At 36.7% G+C, this 27,019-nt stretch overlaps 2 protein-coding genes across 3 annotated transcripts; one reads left to right on the top strand and one right to left on the bottom strand.

The window, feature by feature from the left end:
* The first annotated feature begins 2,751 nt into the window (after positions 1-2,751).
* Positions 2,752-5,021, top strand: LOC105670116 (uncharacterized). Of its 2 annotated transcripts, none has more exons than XR_010888329.1 (4): positions 2,752-3,089; positions 3,387-3,532; positions 3,630-3,904; positions 4,006-5,021. XR_010888329.1 is itself a non-coding variant. In XM_012363458.2 (4 exons), exons 1-4 carry the CDS (start codon positions 2,990-2,992, stop codon positions 4,333-4,335), a joined length of 891 nt encoding a protein of 296 aa, XP_012218881.1. In that variant the 5' UTR covers positions 2,753-2,989; the 3' UTR covers positions 4,336-5,021. The 2 variants fall into 2 exon arrangements, 1 of the variants encoding a protein (XP_012218881.1); XM_012363458.2 differs by having other exon boundaries at positions 2,753-3,089; positions 3,347-3,532.
* A 297-nt stretch (positions 5,022-5,318) lies between these two features.
* On the bottom strand, positions 5,319-9,644 carry LOC105670115 (putative nuclease HARBI1). Its single transcript, XM_067348749.1, has 4 exons — positions 6,523-9,644; positions 6,268-6,414; positions 5,933-6,200; positions 5,319-5,859 (listed from the first exon to the last, which is right to left on the bottom strand). The coding sequence occupies exons 1-4, from the start codon at positions 6,786-6,788 to the stop codon at positions 5,335-5,337; spliced, it is 1,206 nt and encodes a 401-aa protein (XP_067204850.1). The 5' UTR covers positions 6,789-9,644; the 3' UTR covers positions 5,319-5,334.
* Between the last annotated feature and the right edge of the window lie 17,375 nt (positions 9,645-27,019).

The raw sequence follows: 27,019 nt of genomic DNA, 5'->3' as shown, positions 1-27,019 counted from the left end.
AAATTTTGATATACAATGAAGTAAATAAAGGCATTCAAAACTATCTTAAAGAACTTGATAATACCAAAGCAACCGATTATTCATTATGGAAAGCCACGAAAAAGCTTAAACAACCAAAGCAAATAGTCCCTTCCTTAGTTAAACAAGACGGAAATTGGGCCAGAAGCGATGAAAAAGTGAAAACATTTGCTCAGTAGCTTTCAGCTGTCTTCAGACCAAAACCTAAACGTAGGACCGCCTGAAAATAATATCAAAATTAAATCATTTTCTAATGAGCTTTACCAAATAGATCCACCACTCGAGAAATTTACATCTAATGAAGTAAGCCATGAAATTAAAAAATTGCGGCCTAAGAAGGCCCCGGGTTATGATCTTATAACCGGACCTTTACTAAAAGAACTACCTCCGGAAGGCATATATTTCCTTACTTACTTGTGTTGTAATATAGTTTATTTATTGAACGTAACAATATATATAAGAACAATGGGGTTATAATAGTTTTCACGACAACGTGCACACGCCTTGCTTCTCTCATGGATACTCTCCGACTGACTCGTCACACGACCTCGCATATTTCTTAATATGTGCATGCACGCTAATTCGACTGTTTTACGAACTACGTAAATACAAAGAGTGATACTCATACTAGCTAATCTTATGGTAATAAGATTATTTACCTACATTCTTCTCCTACGAGTATCATCGTCGTATATGGTATTTTAGTCTTTAACATTAATGGCATTTACATTTATTACATTAACAATTTAAAATTAGTTATAGGCTCCAAAATTAACAATAATTAGGGATAAGAGGCGAAAAGAGCCGTTGCAAGGTGTTCGTGCATAAAATCAAATTATATTATAAATATAAAATACATTCAAAATCAAACGTTTCTGCCTATGTTAGGCCTTCTTCAGTGACATTTACCATAAATTACAAAATAAATACAATGTCTTGATAATTGGAACATTAAAAATTAAATAAATAAACGCTACGAGCTACGCATTGATTTCTTCCTATTAATTAGAATCCAATAGTGGAGATATAATTGGAACTGTAAAAATTATTGCCCGTGTAAATTAACATATGGTATTCTTTTATAAATTGTACAATGGTAACATAATAACTGATACATACTTCTAATGGAAGAGCCAGAGATAGATTTTGTCCCATGATTCGCCTTCAACACTCATAATAAATATTACGTTAAAACTTAAAAACCGAAGTGTCAAAATCATAGGAATAAATGTGTCAACTTGGTCAAATGGTTGAAAAGGTAATGAGAACGGCAAATTATCCGCACAGAGGTGTGTGGAAACCCAAGGTGATGAAGTAAGGAGGGAGTTCTGATATTACCAAAAACAGAGAAAGATAGAAGAGGGGGGGGGGGGGGAAGGGGAAGGAAAAAAAGAAAGGAAGGGGGGGGGGGGCAATAACCAAAGAGAGTAGGAGAGAGAGGAACAGAAATCAAATTGATGGGAATAAATTTAGTACTTGTAAATATGAACTAGGTAAAGATTCAGTGTCGCTCTGTCTGTTTAACTCCTCCTTCTGTCTTTTAATGTAGAGCATTTCTGAAGTGAGCCTTTTTGAATATGACGGTTCTTCATCTAATATGCGGACATTCTTCCAATCAAAATCATGGGTGGATTCTAATCTATGACGGGAAATGACAGAGGGAGAGCCACTTTTTTTGTTAATATCCGTTCTATGTTCCTTAATTCTTGTGATCAACTTTCTTTTTGTCTGACCTACGTAAGAATTATTTATTACATTAATTTTCTCTAATGTCCATAATAATTTTTCATACGTTACCGCTTTAGTAAGAAAATCCGCAACCATATATTTTGTCTCAACATATTTAACATTTATATCACCCTTCTCTATTTCGTCTCTAACAAAATGAAATTTTAAATTAAACATGACGCGTCTTATTTGATGAACGTACGTTCCTCATCCATTTTATTGTTGCCGTATTATCACAATACATCACAACAGGTTTATTCAAGAACGTTTCTTGTTTCATTTCTATTAATACATTCGACAATCATTTTACATCCTTTACTATATCTGAGCACGCAAATAATTCTACTACGCAAGTAGATAATCCTACACATTTTTGTTTATTGCTTTTCCACAATATTAAGGAATTTCCTAGCATAACGACTCCTCCTGAGAACGATTTTCCATTTTCGCCATTTCCCCAACTGGAATCTGCATATGCTCTCAAAGTTCCCACTTCATTAGTGTAAAACAACTCTTTATTTCGAGTACCTTGTAAATATCGTAATACTCGTTTCGCCAACATAATATGTCGCTTCTCAGGTCTGTTATTAAATTGTGACAAGTACGATGACACAAACGCGATATTAGGTCTCGTTCGATTCGCTAGGTATAATAATTCATCTATTATTTCTTTATAAGAATATATATCTATTACATTGTCCGTTCGTTCAAACGCTTTATCTTCTCCTGTGACAATCGGGGTGTTTACCGGTTTGCACTCATCTAAATTGTATTTTTTCAATAACTTTATGATATATTCCGTCTGTGACAAGGCGATACCATTCTCAAATTTCTCTACTCTAATGTTTAGAAACATGTTACTTTCTGTAGTCTCGTTGTTTATGATTTGTAATTGGCGCCATAGAGTAGCACTTTGATTCTTTGCGAGTGGCGCCCCCCTCTCTGACGAGTTTCCGGCCGACGGGCGGAATTAGAGCAGATAGCGTTTAACTAAGGCCGCGGTCCGATTCACGTTCACAGCGCTATCAGTACACTAACGATCGGTCCAATTCACGCTCGCAGTGCCTTCGTGGACATAATGACATCATAGCACGTCATAGTTTTATGACGCGCACAGTGCTCACGGTGCCCCTAGTTGAAAGGTGAGGCACTGTGAGCATCATGGCTGATTATGGTTGTGTGACGTCAGACATGCTACACGTGCTACACATTAATTTATTTATTAGTCGTCGCGTTAGAAACAATGTCAAATCAGTTAATCTCCGTCCCTGTCTTTATAGAAGATACAGGTGAAACTGTGACCTTAAAACTTTCGCCACAAGATGCTGCAAAGGCTACTAAAGGTAAGGAAACAAATAAATTTTTGTATTTTAATAATAAAATTATACTTAACCCTTTAGAAGATATCATATCTCAAAGATATCTTCGGGATGTCTACTTTTCGATATTCGTGCTGTATGGATAATTAGCTCTACTAATAGCTATTACTAATACTAATTAGCTCTGATCATTGACATCAAATAATTGATGCTTGATGTCAATGACTATGATTTATGTTGATTAATGCTGATGAGAAGGAACTTTTTTTTTGTATTACCAGATCTGAATTATATGACAAGTCTTATTAAGAATATTTATAGAAAAAGAAACGAAAATGTTATCAGTCAAGAAAGTCAAATTTCGATTGATGAAAACGATGAGACTGATTCTGTAAGAACTGCAAGCAGTGCATCTTACGTTTCATCTCCAGAGCCACAAGAATTTGATAATAATCCTAAAGATCAAAGTGAGTATGACTAAAGAATATAATGGCTCCCCTACAATATGATTCTTATATTCATTCCAAGTCTTCTTTATACATAAAAATTTTTATATAATTCCAGAAAATGATAAATCATTGTTTATATGGTCATCCAAGTGCGTATATCTACTGCTCGATAAATATGAGGAATGGAAAGAAGAATTTTCAGCAGGCACAAAACGTCATAATAAAATTTGGGAAGCCATTGCTGATAATATGAGGAAAACAAATATTGAATATACAATGACTGGACCACAATGCCAATCAAAATTAAATGGTTTGAAAAAGACATACAAAAAAATATTGGATTATAATTCAGTATCAGGAAATGACAGAAAAACATGGCCATATTTTCAAGTAAGTATTTATATGAAAAGTAAATAAATATATTATAAATTTCATACTTCTCAATCATATTAGACTAAAACTTATTGAAAAATATTTCTGTTTTCTTCCAGAGAATGCACGAAATTTTTGGGAAATCAGGATGGGCAAATCCCAAAGCTATTGCCACTGAAGCTGGACCATCTACATCGAATGAAGAAGCAATCCTACTGGAATCTTCTTCAAAAAATTGTAAAAATAATGAAGGGAAATCCAATAAACGGAAGATTGAGACTATTATAAACAACTTTATCTTAGATATGAAAGAAGAAAGAGCAGAAAGGGAGAAAAAAAGGCAAGCCAAAGAAGCATTGTTTCAGGACTTAAAAGATCAACGAGAAAGACAGCATCAGGAAAAAATTAAAATAATGCAGAAGTTGTTTGAAGCTATCACCAAGAAATAATTGGACAACTGTTTTCTTTAGTATTTTAATGCGATTTGTGTAGTTTTTATTTCCAAGAGTTCTATTATTTTTATTTTTCATGGATACTCTCTGTACCTGCAATGTAGTAATTTTGGTAGTCTTATAGAGCTTAAGAAAAATTGTTTACTTGAATATCTATTATCTTTTTCATTTTATTATTTGCATACATAATAGTTTGTCTAATTATAACTGAAGATTTTCTAGTCTATGAATTGACTATTAATTAATAAATTAAATATTATTTTTTTTTAAATATAAAAGTTAAAGTTAGCTTTGGAATTAATAGCTTAAAGATTTGCCTATCCTGATGAGCATTCTTTGGAATAATATATTACAGTTATTCTTATTAATCTCATCACTTGTTTTATTTTAGTGATACTGTATTAATAATATAATTTTATGTTTTTTAATTTTTATATTAAAGCTCATTTTAAACTTAGAAAATGTCAATATGGGCGTAATATGTGAAATCAATTTTTTTTTGTGAAAATAAGATAAATATTTTTTTATTTAATGTATAACTATTTAAGTTTATATAGATACATCACTATTATTTTCAGCTTCTAGTTAAATAATAATAAGCTATGATATTTATTCTTCTACCAATGTGATATTATATTTTATAAATTAGTGTAGAAAATAAATATTGTTTACAATATTAAAATTTGATTTATTTTTATCATTCTAATAAGCGATAATTAATAAAAATTTAGATTTGTATTACTAAAATACACAAAAATTGGTATAAGACATTTATTTATATAATATTTAATACAATCTATAGCAAAAATAATAAGGTTATTTCTATTCAATCTTAAACATACGCGCTCACAAAAATAAATTTGATAAAAATAATTTGCAATAAAAATATTAATCATATCATATAATCATCATATAATTTGCTGCAAAAATAATGAAATAACTATCACTAAAACATTAATTAATCAATCAATGAAACATTAAATAAGATTGAAAATATCAATGGTATCTCATTATCAAACTATTCATAATTCTTTGTCGTTTAGTATTGCCGTCCTCCATTCTATCAGATATTAATGCTTCACTGGATACATCTTCTTCATGTGTTTGCTCAAAATCTATCAAATCTCCTTTTAATATACAAATATTATGTAGTACACAAGTAGCTAATAAGTATTCAGGAATTTTTTCTAAGGTGATCATAGGCAAACAATCAAGAATGCTTCTCCATCGTCCTTTCCACAACCCAAATGTTCTCTCAATTGCCATTCTCGCTGAAGACAAACAAAAATTAAAATTTTTCTGTCTAACTGTTAAATGCCCATTATCTTTAAAAGGCACCATGATATGAGGATGAACACCATAGGCAACATCTCCAATAATGTGTGAATCATTAGGAAAATAAATTTGTGGATTTGTAATATATTGTCTGACAGGAGAGAGCCGAAAAACACGTGCATCATGCACTGATCCAACATTCCCAGCTAAAACACTTGTAAAAAGCAATTTTGAGGTGCAAACTGCCTAAAAAAGTGAAATACAAATTATTAAACGATAAGAACTTCCAATCACTTAAAGACATTTTTAAAATTCTTACTTGCACATGGATTGAATGATATCCTTTGCGGTTCACATATGATTGTTTATCTTCCAGTGGAGCTTTTATGCGAATGTGAGTGCCATCGATGGCTCCTATAATCTTAGGAAATGCACTAACTTTTTCAAATTCTTCCATCACTTTATTTGCTCTTTCACCTTGAGGCCACTGAATAAATCGCGGAGCGAGAATGTGCAAAGCATAAGTAACTTTTCTCATAGTACGAATTGCTGTAGCCTTTCCTATATTAAATTTTACACACACAGACCTATAAGCCAGAGACAAGCAAATAAAAAAGCTTATAGTTTTGACAAATAATTAAGATGTTACTATACCTGTAGGAGTCTGGTGTTGCCATCATCCACAAAGCTATTAGAAGTTGTTTTTGCGCTGCCAAAGGTTTTCTGCCACTAATTGATTTAGTGGCGCTTAACGTAGGTCCTATTAATTCCAATAGAAATTCAAAAGTTGTAGGCCACAATCTGTAAATAAAGGAAATTTGAAATTTCAGAATGTAAATATTAACAATTACTTTAAACTGAAAATTTTTATGATACTACAATGTTTCTTTAAACAATGGTCAGCCATACCTAAAATGCGATTTAAATTCCTCAGCGGTGTAATTGAGAATAATTTTTTCCACATAGTCTTTGATGCGAGGTCTAATTTGCATTTCACTTTTTTTTGTATTTAGAATCAAGTCTACAATAGTGATACGGTTTCTTACTTCTTCTTCGTTCTCGTCACTACTTGAAGACATATTCATTACAAATTCCAAGTCGTCATCATCTTCATCCTCGCTTTCAAAAGAAAATTCAATAAACTGCAGCAATGTTATTTTTTCATTTAGTTCCATTTTTCTTTTTTTTTTATTTTTCTATTTGATACATGCACACAGAACACTATCCATTTGTCTTTCAGGTTATGTTTTTTACTGTAACAAATTTACGAGCTTATGACTGGTCCGAAACGAACTATCAATAGCGTGCTTTCTCATTCGGACCGACCATTAATGCCGTGAGCGTTAGTAGCGCTGAAAACACGATTCGGACCGCGGCCTAAGAAGACGAACACACGTATTGTAAGGCAACGCAATAAAAAAGTTAAAATCCAGCAAAGATTACAGTTCACATTTATTTAAAGAAACCATTTACTCAACATGGTCCTTCGAGCCGGATCATTGGTATTCGAGCAAACAAGCTGTTGAGATTCAAGTTGGAGAAAACAGCGGCACTTGCATAGGGCGTGCCCGACAAAGGACATAGAAAAACCATCTTCGAAAGGAAGGACAGCACAAGGGCCAAGAAATCGAAGCAACATTGATCTACGTGAGACGATCTAACGGGAATAGTTATTCTTCTTATTTGCCCGCAAGCCGAAACGAGGTATCAAGGTAGAGGTTATCGTCGCAACGGAAGGCAAGGCGAGCAACAAGGACAGACAAGCAGCGAGCGTTACTGAGAGTAGTGCTGGGCGAGTTTGTTACGAATCGACAAGTAAGTGAGCAACCTCCTATCCTTCACATATCCATTTGTCCAGATATCACGAATTGATAAGATAGTTAGTCGAGGCGCGCAAATTCGCGAAAATGGATGAGTTAGTTAAGGCACGCGGTTACGCAAAGGCTAAGGTTACATATTTTAAAAATTACATTGAAAGAGTGATGGCTAATTCACCAGATAGAACGATGGCACTAGATGAGATAAAAAGATTAGAAATAGCGGAACGTCTTAATTACATTCGAGAAATTAATACTAAATATGACGAAATACAAACAAAGATCGACGAAATTAGCAACGACGTAAAGGAAACAGCAGAATATCATGAAAAATTCGAAGAAGAATATTATCATGTAGTAGCGCAAGCGTAAATGTTACTTGCTCGTGGCAATATCCCAATAAACATTAGGACATTCTATGTACGTCCTATGTATATACATATATGTATATTGTATATTCTATGTATATACAGAGAATGTGAAAAGTATATAAAGCGCATATCCTATGTATGTGAAATAATTACCACATGTATGTACATAGGATGTCCATAATACATACATAAATATATTCCAAAGATATGCAGTGCACATTCGTGGTATATACATGGAGTATATTCCGAGGATGTGCAGTGCACGTTCGCAGTATGTACATAGGATATATTCCGAGGATGTGCAATACACATTCGTGGCATGTACATGAGGTACATTCTATGTATGTGCATAGTATATACAGTACGTTTTTTAATAATAAACAATTTTCATTCATTCGGATATTTATCTACCCAATTTTTAAACAATCAGTTTATTTAAATTCCCTGTGTTGGGATTCAGATATTAAACTGACAGAAAAAGTTATTACATCTTCAATATTATTACCCGCCTTTTGCAAGTTTTATATAATTTTCATGATTAAAACTTAAATATGAGATAGATAACGCATAATGCGTCACATAGCGGCAAGCGAACGAACTAATGATTGATTCTATGTATATCCATACGTATCTTATACGATATCTTATGTATGTCCATAAATGTATCTATCTCAGCGTATATCGTATATATATATACGTTTGATGTATATACATGGAATGTACGCGAGGTATCCCAAGTAGAAAATGAAATACGGCCCTAGTATGGGCCTGTTAGCTTTTGCCTTATTGCCTCATCAGGCTCTATTAAGGCAGCCTGATAAGGCGCCTGATCCAAAATGTAACGATACGTTCTATATGGCCCTAATCAGGCATTTATTAAGGCCCCAATAAGGGCCTGTGAAGGAAAAGGAGAAGAAGGTTAAAGAATTGATTTTTAGACTTTTTTTATTTATATAATATATAAAATGTGTGTAAGTTTCAAAATCACAAACAAGTATTATTGACACACATGATAAAAAAAATGTATTAAATATAATATATATAACATATATTAACTGTATAATATATAAGCGGCAATATACGTTAACAAAAATAACCAAAGAAAATTAACGAAAAAAACATAATATTTAAATAAAAAAATATAAAGTTTTTACTTTTTGAACATATTGCTTTGTCCAATTTATTAAAAGTATTTATATTTATTAAAAGTATATTTAAAAAATATTTAAAAAATTTTAAATATATCTAATTTTATATTAAAAATATAAAAATAATCCAAAATAAAAATATAAAAATAATTTAGCAACAATTACTAACTGAAAAAAAAATTATCGAAATTTAAGTATAATAAAAAATAAAATAAAAATTTGGACAATAAAATATGATAAAAACCTGCTAAGACATCTAGTTGTCTTTATCTGATGAAGTATCCGTGTTTTTTGTTGTACTGCCTTTTTTGGCTCTAAATAGCCGATAGCCCTCCCAATCTTTTGCGCTATTAATTACCGCGGCCACGCTTTTGCAAATACATTTCTTAGTGACTGGCAAAGCTTGTGAATGGTTATTTTTGTATTCAGCAACTATAACATCTGGAATTAAATTTAAATATATATCAGTTCATCGTTGATGACAAAATGACATCTTTTTGATAATACTAACATAACATATATCATTAACCAGGCCCCTCACAAATTTAATAATTCAATATAAATAAAATAATTAAAAAAGAATGTGGAATTCAAAGCATAAAACGTGGATATTATTTCGTAAAAGTCTTTTTTTTATTTTTCAATCATTTCGGTCAATACATAATGAAACGGTACGTTGATTTACGCGGAATAACTCGCCGGAGTCAGGAGTTCGGTCGGTTGGGGGCACGTAAAAGAATGCTCGAATGAAATGATAAGAACACAAGTAATAAAATAAAAGAAGGTTTATTTCTCAATTAATGAAGTCTATTATATACAACCGTGTGGATACGGAACGTTTAATATGTCTGTTTGAACGCGGGTTATAATTTATCTCGGCGGTGATGAACAATGTATAACGGTGGTCGTACTGTGACGAGAAAACGTCAGCGCAAGTGCGGGTGCCGCAGTTGTCTCCAGACGACTGCGAGCGCGTGGATCGATACGTCCGAGCGGCGTCGATGATCGTTCGACTGATCGATAGCTCGGGCGCGTGCGCGGTGATTTCGATGTTCGCTGTCGATTCGATTAGTTCGCGATTGCCTGCCGGATATGAGGACCCGATTTTTAAAGGATGAAGACAGGAGCGAGGACGCGCGTATTGCCCGCGTTCTGCAATGACCGGTGATCTGACGTGGAGCCGAGTATTCCCGGCGGTACACGGGTATGCCCATATATAAGAACGAAGCCGAGTGCGCTCGGTAATATACGAGTATGCTCGGTTATTATACGAGTGCGCTCGTATGCGAGGAAACGAAACCGAGTATGCTCGGTAATATACGAGTGCGCTCGTATGCGAGGATCGAGGCCGAGTACTTTCGGTAACGTGCGAGTATGCTCGCACGGAGGAACGGAGGACGGTTCCTGGTGGCCGAGTATGCTCGGCAGGAATACGAGTATTCTCGTATCGAGATCTAGAGCCGAGTATGCTCGGCGAAGATACGGGTGTGCCCGTAACGTGTGGAAGCGGTTCTTGGGGCCGAGTATGCTCGGTCGGTGCACGAGTATGCTCGTGCTCGTGGGGCTATTGGACATAGACTTCGAGTATTCTCGAAGGATTACGAGTGCTCTCGCAATAGGACGTTCACTGGCGAGCAGTGAACGGGATCTGGTAAGAAAGCGTACAGCAGGGCCTCTTTTATACCCGGCTGTCGCCCGACTGGCGAAAGATCGGCAAGCATCGGCGGTTTAGCCGGCGGACCCCCACCTGGTAAATTTCGAAAACGGTCGGGTGTGGGGGACCGTCCGGCGATTGACCGTCGGTGTTTATATGATACGTTTATCGGCGCGCGATGCGCCCTTTTTGGCTACGGACGATGTTCGGTCCGTAGCCGTGACGATGCATGCTGCATCGTTACATCTATATTGTCATCGTTCCATAACTATATCCTCAGTACATATAATCTGAATAAATTAATTAAAATATATAATTGAAGAACCCTTTTTCATAGGGCCTTTTAATTATATGTTAATTTTAAATATAAAAATTGAAATTGAAGATTAAAGATTAAAATTTGACTAATCAAAACGAAGAACTTTTACATAACACAGTCTAACAGTATATTTTCGATTATTAAAAATTACCTTTATAGCAATAAATATGATAATATAAAAGATTATCTACCAGTATTAAAACGAGCTTTTATAAGATATAACACATAAGTGCCATCTTTAACACACGTAGAATGAAAAAAGCTGAAAAATAAAAAAATATATATATATATATATTAACTTACCCAACGCTGCTGTCAATTTTATTTATATTTTCTTCATTAGCACTTCCACTTATATAAGGCATCTGACAGTTCTCTTGACTTTTATCAAAGCTTTTATTTGTATCAAAATTTTCCATCAATAAACAGCGTTTTTTACTAACCGTAGATGTCAATGGTTTTGATATTGAATAATTTTCATCTAAAATCAATTTTTGTATGAATAATCCTTTAAATGATCTTTGCGGTTAACCTAAACTGTTTCTCAATTAAACTATTATAATTTACATTCAGATCCAATAAAACGGATTCAAAATATTCGAATATATGTTTCTAGATTTGAGAACAAGTTTACAGCTTCAGAACGTTTATAAAAAAATAGTAACTTTATCTACAAATAATAATATAGTATATGTACGTATCTTGTTTCCGAATTGCACGAAATCTTTTAACACGCATTCGTGTTAATTTCCGATTTCTTTCTGTATGATCCATTCTGTATAATTATTACTTTATTTCAAACACAATATACACGATACGCACTACACGATATTGTAACGTAACTGTAAATTAAACTGTTTATTAAACTCTTGATGTCAACTAGCTTAACCATCATATAATGGTTAGGTTAGGTTAGATTCATAAAATGATCATGCGCACATTCGATAAAGAATTTTAGAGAAAACCTGATCAGGGCACTGTTAGGATTGCCTGAATTTGGCGCTAATAGAGCAGCCATTATCCGGCGTTGACAGAGCCGGATCAGGCTTTCCACAATAAGGCATGCCGGAAAATTACCTGATAGCGCCCGGAATAAAATTCAGGCAAACCGTAACCATTTTCTACTCGGGATATTCTATAAAAAGTTTTCCTCACAAAAAACCTTGTCAAAAAAAGTTGTATATATTATAAAAAACTTTCCAAAAAGATTGTATTTTCAAAAATATATTATAAAAAAAATTTTTTTTTTTAAATTGTATATACAGGGTAATTCAGAACAACCCAGGTGTCCTTGCACAGACGTATTTCTGAGTTAATTCTGAGACGATTTTTCCTTTACAAAAATTTTGTTCGCAGCTTATTTTTCAAGTTATAAAAGAAAAAAGTTATCAAATCACGGGATGAATACAGAAGATAGACAGGAGCGGCGCAACTCCATTCGACACGGGTGATTACGGGACGCACGTTGCGATCAAACACACGTGATGAAACACGCGCCACACACACACACACACACGCGCGCGCGCGCGCGCGCACACACACACAACTCTCTCTCTTTCTCTTTCTTTCTCTCTCTCGCTTGCTCACTCACTTACCTTTTACAAATTCGACGTCTTTATTCTGTTTGACGGATGAATAATTTTACCGGGGATAAGCAATAAAAATTCACACAGCACTTGACATGCAACAAATCCATACCGAGATTTATAAGACATACATTTTTTTTCGTATTACGTATCGAATTTATTCACGTAAATGAATGATTTATAAATCGATGTGTCGAATGGAGTTGCGCCGCTCCTGCCTATCTTCTGTATTCGTCCCGTGATTTGATAACTTTTTTCTTTTATAACTTGAAAAATAAGTTGCGGACAAAATTTTTGTAAAGGAAAAATCGTCTCAGAATTAACTCAGGAATACGTCTATGCAAGGACACCTGGATTGTTCTGAATCACCCTGTATTATAAAAAATCTTTCCAAAAAATTGTACTTTACAAAAAAGTTGTATATACCAAATAAAAATTCGCTACATATTCTGCCTATAAAAGAGGTGATATCAGAAAATGACGCCAAGTTTAAATAAAAAACCTTTCAAAAAAAGTTGCATGTATATCTAGTTATTTATTTAAAAATGATATTTATGTTTATATCTAGTTAATTTTTCTTAAGTATATTTTTTAAAATAATTGCATTTGTATCTAGTTATTTTTTTTATATCTGTATTTAGTTAAATAAAAAAATTTTTCAAACTTAATCAAAATAAAAAAATATTACAAAATTTCGCAAAAAACTTGGCGCTGCTATAAAATAGCCTTAAAATTTCGGCTCAAACAGACTAGAGTAACGGAGCGACGAGCGGCGACGTTATAGCCAATCAACTTACAATTTTACCGTAAGAACAAGAGTTTAATTGGCTATCGCGTCGCCGTTTGCCGCTCTGGTCAACTTGAGTCATTATAACACTTAATCATGTAAATTGTAAAATTATTGCTCATTTTCATTGCTCTATAATATTTTAAGATGTATAATAATATTTTAAGGCTATTTTATAGCAGCGCAAAGTTTTTTGCGAAAGAGTGATGGCAAATTTAGCCCATTTTTTGAACCTCGAATTTCGAACTTTTTTTCATGCCAAATAGTACTATGAGATGAAACATTAATCTCAGTAAAATTTCAAGATGAGCATAGGCACGATTCCGGAGATACAAGGGGATGAAAGTGATGATTTCCAGTCAGGGTATATCGCATAAGAAAAAATACGTGGCTGAAGTTCATGTAATATTGAGGATAGATTCTATCGAATGGATTCATTGTTTAGAGAATGAACGATTTACTATTCACCGCTATTTCATTTATGGAAGAGAGAGGGGGGGGAGGCGTGCTTTATAAAGATACCCTGAAAGATAGAGTCTTGCTACATGATGCATTGACAAGTTCTCTCGCAGTTGAAATACTGTACTATCACATGAAGTATATTCCAAGAATCTATCTACATACTATTCTAATGTATTCTATTCTATTCTTGCTTGTTTGTTTTCCATTTTTTTGTTTGTACGATACTTTCACTTGTGTCATATAAGCGCTCGGTCTATTTTTATATATATCTATGGTTTCTCGCTATATCTATACTTTTCTCTTGTTTCATCTTAATTTTTTCTACATTCTCTTGTCTCTTCAGGTATATTTTTTCATATCTTGACGATCGTTGATTCTTCAATAAGACAATGCCTTTCACTAAATGTTTAGGCTGTAATGACCAAAAAAGATCGAAAAATGATAAGTTTTTTCCTATCGAAGACACATCAAATTCGTTGATGATGGTTAACAATTTGCGGAAAAATAATCCAAAGAAACGGAAATTAGAAGAATTGAATCACATTCCATTACAGAGCAAAATATGTAAAAACTGTTACGAATTTAGTAATCAGTCAAAAATCATCTTAAGATCCCAGATGGATGATGATCCAGATATACCTGATCTCTCGATTTATCGTCAAGGTATTAATTCTCATTCGCGATGCACTTTTGGCTGCGGAAACCCCTCGAAGTTGATCGCAATTCCCCGAATTATCCGTTGTAAACTACTCATGGATTATAAATTCTTGACCAAATATAATGCTCGTATGTGTAGCAATCATGTCGATAATTCTACATTTTGGCCACTTGTGAAGCAAATTACAAAAAAAGTAAGTGCTGAAGAACAAAAAACAGTCAGTGATCTTATGTTTATTTACTATCAAGAGCTGAAAGGGAAAAATGAAAAGATATTCGATGTGGATAATATCGACTCCATTGATAATACGACCTTCAAAAATTGGTTTGCTCTCGATAAAGAACAATTTTAAACTGTATGCAGTTTTTCAGTAACATGTCAACCTAAGCATGTTGCTGTTTTACTTTGTAAAATGCGAACTTCTCTTTCTGATGAACAACTTTCATTCTTATTCGGTGTTTGTCGGAGGACTATTGAAAATCATATGAATTCAGCAAGAGAAGATTTCCATAAAAACTTCGTTCCACAATTCATCAATCGGAATGATCGCTCAGTATTCCTTGCTCATACGACACCAATGTCAAAAGTACTATTCGACATTCCCGACGATAAAGCCTGCATAGTATTCGATGCCACCTATCGCCTAGCACAAAAATCTGCAAATTATGCAGGACAAAAACATATGTGAAGTGAGCAGAAAAAAATGCCACTGGTCAAACCTATGGTAGGTTGCTCTTCAGATGGTTTCATTCTATACGTTTTTGGACCATTTGACGACACGCATAATGATGCGACAATATTACGGGATTGTTTCCAGAGATACGCGAACGACTTGCATACTATTCATGAGGGTGATACAATATTAGTTGATAGAGGTTTTCGTGATGTGCTGAATTTCCTAACTGAAGAGAAGAATTTGAAAGCTTATTGTCCAGGACTTGGCCAACTCAATACTGCAGAAGCAAATGCTTCAAGATGTGTAACCAAATGTCGCTGGGTGATAGAGCAAGTCTTCGGTCGCCTCAAGAAGAAATTCAAGATTTTCTCTTTGCCAGCACATAATAGAACTCTCAAACACGATCTTGACTCTCTCTATATCGCTTTTGCCCTCTTGAATTTATTCTACAAACCAATTCTGAGTGATATTATGCATGAAGGCATAGCACAGACTGAAATCTCGACTTAACGTCCCTAATCGTTTGCAAATCATCGTCCAAGAATTCAATCTTCCTCAATTGAGAGCACCATTCTTTGGAGTCGAGTATACATCACTCGATAATGAAGAAAATAATCGACTCATTGGATTTCCTGAACTTTCGATGGATGATCTGTACTACTTGAGTCTCGGACCTTATCAAATACACAATGCAATTTCATACTATGCAGAGCATCAGAAAGAAGGAATATTCTTGGTGCAGAAGTTTAATCCAAGACCGAAGCACCCGTCAGCAGCTTTGAACTATGAGAAGTATGGTATCTCAGTTGAAGAACCTACATTGATTAAGGCGCATATGAAATCTCATTACCGTGGTGGTCAGTATCACTACATTTTTGTTTTGATAGATAAAGCAAAAACTGGACGGGATTCTATTCATGAGTACTATTGTACTTGTCAAAGTGGTGCTCGAACTGCAGGTTGTTGCAGTCATGTAATGACAATTGTATAGTTCCTTGGATTTGCTTAATACCATGGGATACAAATACCCAATCCTGAAATATGCAATGTATCTATCACGATTCACAAAACAACCCTGCATAGTGAGAGGCAAGGGGACTCACCTTAAAAAAGCACCCCAATCTGTGAGAAGCAAGGGGACTCACCTTAAAAAAGCACCCCAATCTGTAAGAGGCAAGGGGACTCTCAGTAGAAAAGCATCTCGATCCGTGAAAGGCGGTGTCACGTGTCACTTCAACTCCATCTATTTCGGGGAATTTTCATGCTAGACGAAAACTAAGGTTATATTTCAATCCGGCATAAAAATCCATAAGAAATGGTATGTTTCACTTCGTTATATATATTTTATTCCTTGGTATGGATACTTAAAGAGTTTCGTGTACTTTCATGGATTATGAGAAATTATCACTTTCAACCCTTTATATTTCCAGAACCGCGCTTATGCTCATCTTAAAATTTCTCTGGGATTAATGTTCCATCATACAGTACTATTTGGCATAAAAAAAAGTTTGAAATTCGAGGTCCAAAAAATGGGCTAAAAAGCAAGTCTTTTTGCCATCACTCTTTTGTAAGTTTTTTTTATTTTGATTAAGTTTGAAAAATTTTTTTATTTAACTAGATACAGATATAAAAAAAATAACTAGATACAAATGCAATTATTTTAAAAAATATACTTAAGAAGAATTAGATATAAACTAGATATAAACATAAATATCATTTTTAAATAAATAACTAGGTATACATGGTATACAAACTTCTTTTGAAAGGTTTTTTATTTAAACTTGGCGTCATTTTCTGATATCACCTCTTTTATAAGCAGAATATGTAGCGAATTTTTATTTGGTATATACAACTTTTTTTTAAAGAATAATTTTTTTGGAAAGGTTTTTTATAATATATACAATTTTTTAAAAAGGTTTTTTTATAATATATTTTTAGAAATACAATCTTTTTGGAAAGTTTTTTATAATATTGTAAGATCGCGTCGAGATCTTCCGACAGGCGGCGCCAGCTCGTGGCTGCCCAAAATTAGCGTGCGATCAGCTGGGCGTTAATCGATGCTGCGCAAGCGCGATCACGCGCAATAATCAAGGGAAACCGGGAAGGTTCTCGAAAATACGAGAACCTTCCAAAAAGTTTACCTTATGGAGAGAGTAATCGAGAAAATCACTCTCTAACGTCGAGTCGGAAGAACAGGTCGCATAAAGAAATAAATTAGAGAGACAGTCGGTGATTTTTGGTCGTGTAATAAGACTTAGATTTTGGCGAAGTCGAACATCGTAATATTGCTTGTAACATAATTGAAATAAAAATTAAAGTGTTCAAATTAAAAGCAGTGTCGATTCTATTTGTTTAATTCTGTCGTTCCTGACATTCAGTAACATTTGTCGAAGTAATTTGATAGACAATAAATAAGGTCAGAGATAGGACATAACCGTCCTATCGTTTAAAAATTAGTCGGTTGCCAAACGTTAAGATTATATTCTTTATTTTAAAAAAAGAATTACAGATTCGTGTCGATAAAGAAACTAGTCGGAATTTAGAAAGAGAACAGTCAGCTCAAAAGTGGGATTACGGGCTCATTAAACCCGTGTCGAGTCGAAAAGTAAAAAACGAACATTGCCGTGTCGTGTCGGAGCGGATTACGGGCTCATTAAACCCGTATCCAGTCGAAAAAGTTAAAAGAACTTTGTCGTGTCGTGTCGGAACAATATACGGGCTTCAGAAACCCGCGTCGAGTCGAAAAAAGCGGCAAAATTCGTCGTTGCGTCGTGTCGGGCCGATTAACGAATTTGGCAAATCCGCGTTGAGTCGAAGAGGCTGGAAATTCCTCATTGGAGTCGAGCCGGGCAGTAGAATGCCGAAAACGAAGTCCATAATGGACAGAGAAGACATGGAAAAGGCTTCGTTAGAGCAGCTTCAGAAAGAGGCACGGAGATTCCAATTACCTTGAACGAGACTTAATGATTGAACAAATTTTGACTCACCTGGAGAGAGCTGGTCATACCGAGAGGACGTTGGAGGTGCTGCGGGAGACGGGTGAGATCCACGATCCTGCAGAGTCGTCCTCGAGTCGAGCCACCGAAGCAGACCCACCAAATTCAGGAGCGCTCTGTCACGCCATCACCGAGATGACGGCGATGATGCAACAACAGCAGCAGATCTTGCTCCAGGTCTTACAAAGGTTGGCTCCCCAAGAAGCGAGCGTGCCGATGAGCCGGGACGAAGGGACAGCAGGTCTGGTAACCCTGTCAAAGGCAACGTCCGGTAATGTACAATCGAACCAAACTATTTACTCGAATAACGGACATAGTCGAATGTTATCAAATGCGAGTGCCTTACCGGCCGGAAATGCGGTAAGCTGGCTAACCTCGCAAATTCCGGAATTTGGCGGAAGTGACGACAAAAATGTCGAAATGTGGACTAAACGCGTGGACAAAATGGCGGAAATCCACGGTGCGTCCGACGGTATAACGCTGCTGGCCGCGTCCAGCAAGCTCATCAAGTTCGCCCGACAATGGTATGAGTTCCAGACGGGCGAAATGATAGAGTCTTGGCAAGCATTAAAATCGGAGCTTCTGAAAATGTTCAAAAAACAGGTGCCATTTTATAAGGCCATTCAGAAAATAGAGGCGCAAAAATGGATTCCGTCGAAAGAATTTTTTGATCATTACGCGATCGCGAAGCTCGCGCTCATGAACAATTTGAACTTGCCGACGAGTGACGCGATACATATGTTAATAGGCGGAATAACGCAGGGTTCGTTGAGGGCCATAGTCCTCTCGATATCAGACAATACGATTGACGGATTTCTCGCGAAAATGCGTACAATAGCGAAGGGAAACGCAGACGCAGAAAGAAAATCAACGGTGGTCGCGAGTGCGGTAAAATCCGTAACTTATAACGCGTGTAGAAACTGCGGGAAAAAAGGGCATTCCCATAAAGACTATCGCGGAGAACTTGTTTCTACTGCAAGACGAAAAGGCATCGTCAGTTCGACTGCCCAAAAATCAAAGATAAAAGCGGCGGGAAACCGCCGACGGCTCAGCGGTCATCAATGGCCTCGGTTGCAGCTGCCGTCGACGTCGAAGACGAGAAGGAGGACGTAGTGGCATTAGTTTCCGTTGCCGCGGGAGAAAATTTGGAGATAGCCGAGCCATTTGCCGAAATCACGAGTATCTGCGGGCAAAAAAGTAGAATTCGTGCATTAATTGATACCGGTCTCGTTTGTTAAAAAAGAAATTTACATAAATCAGATCAGACCGTTTGTAAAAAATTGTAAGCCGGCAAATAAAAACTTAGTTAACCTCAGCCGGGAACGATTAAAAGTTGATGGAATTGTACAAACAGAAATAACATTGAGCGAACTTGGCGAGAAAAAATATGAAATCGATTTGTATATTTTAAACGAACCGTTCGAAGGAGACATGATTCTAGGAAGAGAGTTTTTAGATAAACAAAAACTCACCTTGATAAGGCGCGTCCGTGAGTCAGCAGAATTCACAGACACCGTTAGTCTTTTCGAGCAACTGCCGTTATGCGTAGCTGAAGAGAATGTCGATAATCTAGAAAAAGATTTTGAAATGAATGTTAGCAATTTAGATGTAGAAACGAAAAATGAATTGTTTAATTTGAACCCATGTAAGCTTCGGCGGACGCGGAATAGCTCGCCGGAATCCGGGTTCGTTCGGTTGGGGGTACGTTGATAAAAGAAATGCTCGTTTGTAACAAAATAAAGAAACAACGTTTATTAACCAATATGTTGAAATGACTTGCTTCAAATGATCTGCTTAAATGATCGTGTGTACAGGCGAAGCGTGTGCGAAGCGAATTCGAAAGAATATACAAGCAACGGTGAAATAAGTAGAAAAGTATCGGTGCGATCGGTATAATAACAACGGTGAAATAATTATTAAGCAACGGCGAAATAATTATTTAAAGCAGCGTGAAATAATCGTAAAAGTATCGGTGAGATTAGTATAAAGCAACGGTGAAACAATTATTAAGCAACGGCGAAATAATTATTTAAAGCGGCGTGAAATAAATACAAAAGCAGCGTGAAATTAATATGAAGGCGACGGTGAACTAACTATAAGGCAACAGTGAAATAATTATTTAAGCAAACGGCGAAATAATTATTTAAAGCAACGGTAAATTAATTATTAAAGTTTGACGTGAGGCGTCTTGGTGCGATCAGCGAGAGCGCAAGCGCGGGTGATCGTGTCGTAGCGGTTGGTACAACGCAACGCTCGTCGGTGAGTGCGTTCGTGATTGTACCGCGAGTCCGTTCGATCGTAGATCGTGACGGGTCGCTTGACGGCGCGGATTGGTCGACGCAGTTTGCCCGCCGGATGGATTCTGCGGTTGAATCCCGGTGCGTGGTAACGCGAAATTAGGACCAGGACATCGAATACGCTCGACGGGAGTACGAGGACGCTCGCACTAGAGGCTTTGAGGCCGAATCTGGTCGGCAGACGTACGAGAACGCTCGTACGAAGGAGGATTTCGAGCGGCGATCCGACTAAGTATAAGGGAATGCCCTGTATACGAAGATCGATGCCTGGAGGAGCCGAGTACGCTCGACGGGTATACGAGAACGCTCGTATCGGAGATAGCAACGGTACCGAAGACGCTCGTGTACCTGGAAGAAGGCATAGAAACCGAGTACGCTCGGCGGACTACGAGAACGCTCGCAGCAGGATTGTTCGCTGTCTAGCAGCGAACAGGATCTGGTCATTAGGCGTACAGCCGGGCCTCTTTTATACCCGGCTGGCGGCCGACTGACTTCGGATCGGCAAGCATCGGCGGTTTCGGCGGCGGGCCCCCAACAAAACGGATTTTCGGAACGGTCGGATGTGGGGGGTTTTCGGCGATTGACCGCCGTTGTTATGATAAGAAGTTTATCGGCACTCGATGCGCCCTTGGTGGGCTACGGACGATGGTCGGTCCGTAGCCGTAACGATGCAGCTTGCGGGCTGCACCGTTACAAATTTATCAGTTAATATAGATAATAAAGAAGTCGTACTGATCGATGACGATTACGAGGTGAGAGTACATTTGAAAGATGATTCCATCTATGCGTACGCTCCACGACGTTTCGCGTATGCGGAACGCATACAGTTAAGAAAAATAAAGATGACCTCTTGAAGCGAGGCATCATCAAAAACAGCGTCTCGCCGTATTGCGCCAGAGTAATACCTGTAAGGAAAAAGAACGGTGAGATTAAACTTTGCGTCGATTTGAAGCCGTTGAACAGTCGGGTAATCAAGCAAAAATACCCGTTTCCGATAATTGAGGATTGTTTGTCGCGTTTAAGTGGCATGTCGGTATTTACATTACTTGATCTAAAAGATGGATTTTACCAGATTAAGGTGCATGCCGATTCAACTCGTTATTTTGCATTCGCTACACCCGACGGACAATTTGAATATTTACGCTTACCTTTTGGGTATTTGGAAGCACCGGCCGAATTCCAAAAACGGATCATTCAAATTTTAAATCCTCTCATCCGCGCAGACAAAGTGGTAGTCTACATCGATGACGTGTTGATTCCATCGAGGTCAGTGCGAGAAAATTTCGATACTCTTGCCGAGGTATTGATTACCTTAAAAAAATACAGTTTCGTGTTAAATCTTAAAAAATATTTGTTCTTCAAGGAAGAAATTGAGTTTTTGGAGTATGTAATTTCCGAGAAAGGGATGACGTTAAGTCCGAGACATACCGAGTCGGTACGAAAATATAAAACACCGTCTAACGTACATGGTGTTCAGAGATTTTTAGGATTAGCGAGTTATTTTAGGAAATTTATAAAAGATTTCGCGTTAAAAGCAAAGCCGTTATACAATTTACTAAAAAAGGACATAAAATTTTCCTTCGACGAGAATTGCATCAGAGCTTTCGAGAATTTGAAAAAAGAGCTTATCTCTTCATCGGTTCTCGCGTTGTACAATCCGGCACTGGAGACCGAGCTGCATACGGATGCGAACAGCGTCGGTCTAGGCGCAATACTGCTACAGAAGCAGAAGGGCGGGTCATGGTGTCCAATAGCGTTTTTCACTATTTGTGTGTGTACGTGTGCGCGTGCGCACGTGTTAATGAATAACATTATTACTCATTTATGATTATTTCATATGGCATTCATTGTTCAATAATTGGATCGTTTGGATTTAGCTGTAGTGGTCTCTGAGCAGCATCTAATACAGAATGAAGTAGAGATGCGTCAGGATACCGTATATTTGGTTGGTGTCTTGCGTAGCCCAGAAATCAGATTACGCTTGCTACGTGTGCGCAGCATCCAACACTTCTCGCTCCGGATTGACAAGTACAGTAATATCCAAGAATATAGTCATCACCAATATTATCGTTTTCAAGAGCTTCAAGACAGTTGTACGCTATCCATAATTGATGTGTTGTCGCATTCCGGAAACGTGAATATTGTCTCACTCTCAAGAAACCACGTTCATTAGTGAGCATATCTATATGGAATTCTTTGTCTTCTCGCTGAAACCTATCTTGGATATACCCAGCTGCAAGTTGTACCTGATATATTCCAACGGTCAAGTCTCTAAGCAGTTGATCTCTAAGTTGATAATCTATATCAAGGTGCGGAAAATCGTTAACCTGGTTGTGATTCAAGCGAATCCATCTTGTATTTATCGTATGAAGATTTTCCACTTCTACTCGAGCCTGCACAACGTTTAGCTCCTGGGATCTATCTAATAATTGTTGGGCTAGTTGGAGGTTAGCACCTTCCATGTGTATCAATGGATGATACCTATTTGTAATTGCTCCTGCTATGCGGAAGAAATCACCGAGATTCGTGACATGCGGCATAATAACAGTTTGTGCAAAGAACTTGAAGATACTTTTTATATGGCCGTTTCTAGCTTTAATTATCCACCTAGTTTTGGTAACTAAACGTGATTCGTTCGCTTGTTCAGTGGAAAATTGACGTTGTCCAGGCTCGAGAATAGATGGCATTTTTACGCGAATTCCCAAGGCTTCGAGCATAGGTATAGCACCCCGGTATCCGCGATCAACTACAACAATGTCTCCATCTTGAAACCATACCCTCATCGCATCATTATCTCTGGCATACTCATTTCGGAGCATCTCCGCATCATTATTCCTTGAATCTGAAAAATATGGGCCTTGGATTGTCAGTATGTAGCCATCCGGAGCCACAATAAGAACAGGTTTAACTAAATGGCGACCTTTATGACGACAGTAAGATTGCCTCAAGGTACGGAAGTTACTGCTTTTGTGTATGTAAGCATAGGTGCCATCAATGTAAACAATTACTTTGGGTTCATTGGGTTGTGGATTGTACAGGCCATTAGCAAAATCATTAACATGTCTTTCAATGAATTCATCTCTCGTTATTGCTTGAAAACCAATATTTTGAGGTACAAATCGTTGTATAAGAGATTTTCTCACTATTTGGATAGTTAAACTTATGGTTTGTCTGCTAAGATAATGAAAGATGACTTTCAAAAATTCATCATTCAGGCCCTGACGTAGTTTACAGAGAAACAACAGAAGATCTCTTTTCGATACATGCCTGTGACCCTCTTCTCGCGATACTGGATCACAAAATGTAAATAATTCGCGAAACTGATCCTTTGATATGAGGGCTATCGATTTAAATTCTTCATCAGTAAAACTATTTTCATCATTATATAAGCAACCGTTCTGATTAACTCTTCGAAGTTCTTGCAGAATAATTTGTAACTGTTGTCCACGTATCACATACGGTCTGTTAACAAACCTCAATCCACCCAACAAATATTGTAACAACAAGCCATTATGATCTAGGTGGATTCTGCAACATTTAGCCGTCTCAGGTATATAAATATTCCTTGTGACGAAAACATTTACCCGGCACTCAACTGATAATCTCTAGATATTAGCATATTGATTGTAACGGTGCAGCCCGCAAGCTGCATCGTTACGGCTACGGACCGTCCATCGTCCGTAGCCCACCAAGGGCGCATCGAGCGCCGATAAAACTCTTGTCAAAACAACGGCGGTCAATCGCCGAAAAATCCATCACACCCGACCGTTCCGAAATTCCGTTTTGTGGGGGGCCCGTCGCCGAAACCGCCGATGCTTGCCGATTCGAGTTCAGTCGGCTGCTAGCCGGGTATAAAAGAGGCCCGGCTGTACGTCTTCTCACCAGATCCCGTTCGCTGCTAGACAGCGAACATCACTCTACGAGCGTTCTCGTAGTCCGACCGAGCGTACTCGGATTCTATGCCTTTTCCAGCACACGAGTATCCTCGTGTACCGCCGAGCGTCCTCGGTATTCTTGCTCCTGCATACGAGTATATTTGTATACCCGCCGAGCGTACTTGGCTCCTCTAGGCACCGATCTTCGTATTGCGGGCATTCCCGCGTACCTAGCTGGATCGCCGTTCTAACTCCGCCGTCGCACGAGCGTAATCGACAGCCTAATCCTAAAGCCTTGTGTCCACGATACTAGAACTCGGTCCGAGATCTCGGACTAAGGGAAAGTTACTAGAACTCGGATCATGTACACACTGAATTTGGATGCAAAACTCGAATAAGAAGCTCAAACGAAAAAATGCGTTGCGTCCCATTTTTCGGTACGAGTTATTGCGAGTTATTAGATTTTACTAGTTTCTTTTACTATCTGTCAAGACAAAATATAAGATACTTATAGTGATACAAGATACTGTGAACAATATAAATAATATTTTAGTAAGTAATTATAGAATTGAAAAAATAAGAGAAATATAATTCTTAAATAAAATAAATTAATAAGATTAATAATTAATAAGATTTACATAAGTAGTTATTATTAGTTTTAATGCAGATTAAATTAGACATAAAAAATATATTATAACTTATATATACATATTATTTTTCAAGAAAAGTATAATAATATATAAAATTGATTTTCAGTAAAAACTTCTTTTATAATAAAAAATGGATAATAAGGAAAATGTTAAAATTTTATTAATGTTATATCAACAACATCATTGTTTATATGTTACAAAAAGTGTTGATTATCATAATCGTATGAAACAAGATCAAGCTTTACAGATAATCTGTAATCAGTACAAAGAATTAACAGGACAACCACTAATAACTAAAATTGCAAAAAAAAAAATTAATAATTTAAGGTCACAATATCTGGACCATCTAAATAAAATAAAACATTCGAAATCAAGCATCACTTGATGATATCTATAAACCAACTTGGTGGTTGTTTAAAGATATGAGTTTTCTATAACATAGATCAGAAAATCATCGTAAAGAATCGTAACTCGATTACAACGCTAACTATATTCAGCCAAGTATAAATATTATTGTTCGAGGACTCGGACCGAGATCTCGGATTGAGTTCTAGCATCGTGGACACAAGGCTTTATATCGTATTACCGCGCACCGGGATTCATCCGCAGAATCCATCTGGCGGGCAAACTGCGTCGACCAATCCGCGCCGCCAAATAGTCTGCATCGATCTATGATCGAACGGACTCGCGATACTCTACAAACGCACTCACCGACGAGCGTTGCGTTGTACCAACCGTGCGACACAATCGCCCGCGCTTGCGCTCTCGCCGACCGCACCAGGACGCCTCACGTCAGACTTTATAATATCGCTTTAAAGAATTATTTCACCGCTTTCAATAATTATTTCACCGTCGCCGTATAGTTGTTTCACCGTCGCCTTTACATTTATTTCTTCTGCTTAAATAATTGTTTCGCCGTCGCTCTCAAATTATTTCACCGCTGCCTTATATTTATTTCCCGCTACTTGTAAACTTCTTTCACGCCGCTTCAAGAATTATTTCGCCGTTGCTAAATAATTATTTCACCGTGGTTATTCCACCGATTGCACCGATACTTGCTACTTATTTCACCGTTGCTAGACTAATTTCACCGATATTTTTATATTTATTTCACGCTTATTCAGCCGTTGCTTAATAATCATTTCACCGTCGCTTGTATATTCTGTCGCATGTACACACACAGTCATCAACATACTTAATTGAATAAATACGTTTTCTAATTTATTATTAACCAAACGCGTGTATTTTTTGACACACCCCCAACCGACCGAACCTAGATTCCGGCGAGCTATACCGCGCCCGAAAAAGCTCACACGGTTTCATGATTACAGATCATACAGATATGACTAGAGGTTTGTGTCAATATGTTCAATCGCAAACAAGTTGGGTCACGCTCAATAGCTTCTATTTCATTGAGAATAGAACGATTGCAATTAATGCAAAGTCTAGTAAAATCCGTTATATCAAGTGCTGGTAGATTATTTGCATCGCGTCTGATAATGGCGATTTCACGTTTAATCAAGTTATTATCGCCGTCAATTCGTGCCAATTGTCTTGGTCGTACTACGGCATCACACACGTAACACTGTAGTCTATTTCTATTTCTGAATGCCATTATTTTATTGACTTTAGAACATTTAATCGATTCAGTAACTAAAAATTAATTTTTTTTACTATGAGTGACAGAAAGCTGGAGATCGGAATGAAGAAGGATTTTTCTTCTTCAACTCTTGACCATATTGGTGCCAATCATTGTTAAGAGTCATATAAAGACAGCGTACATGGTACTGACCAATATATGTAGATTTCTAATATATGTCAATTATAAAAGTGGACATATATGTGTATGTATAAGTTTAATATATATTTATTGATACAACAGTTTATATATTAGTATATAGTATATGATATACAACTAAACAGCTAGACAATGTTGGATTGGATATACACAGATTCTAAGAGGCATAATATTCAACATGTATAGAGACAAAATATAATGCATAGAAGCTATACAAGTAAAAATATATAAATGTGCACATAGTAACTTTTTTTATAAATACATAATATGATATTATCTAAATGATATGCATGAACATATGGTAGACATGTT

The sequence above is a fragment of the Linepithema humile genome, chromosome 2 (assembly GCF_040581485.1).
Source record: "Linepithema humile isolate Giens D197 chromosome 2, Lhum_UNIL_v1.0, whole genome shotgun sequence".
NCBI classification, from domain to species: domain Eukaryota; kingdom Metazoa; phylum Arthropoda; class Insecta; order Hymenoptera; family Formicidae; genus Linepithema; species Linepithema humile.
This window is presented reverse-complemented; position numbering and strand designations above follow the sequence as displayed.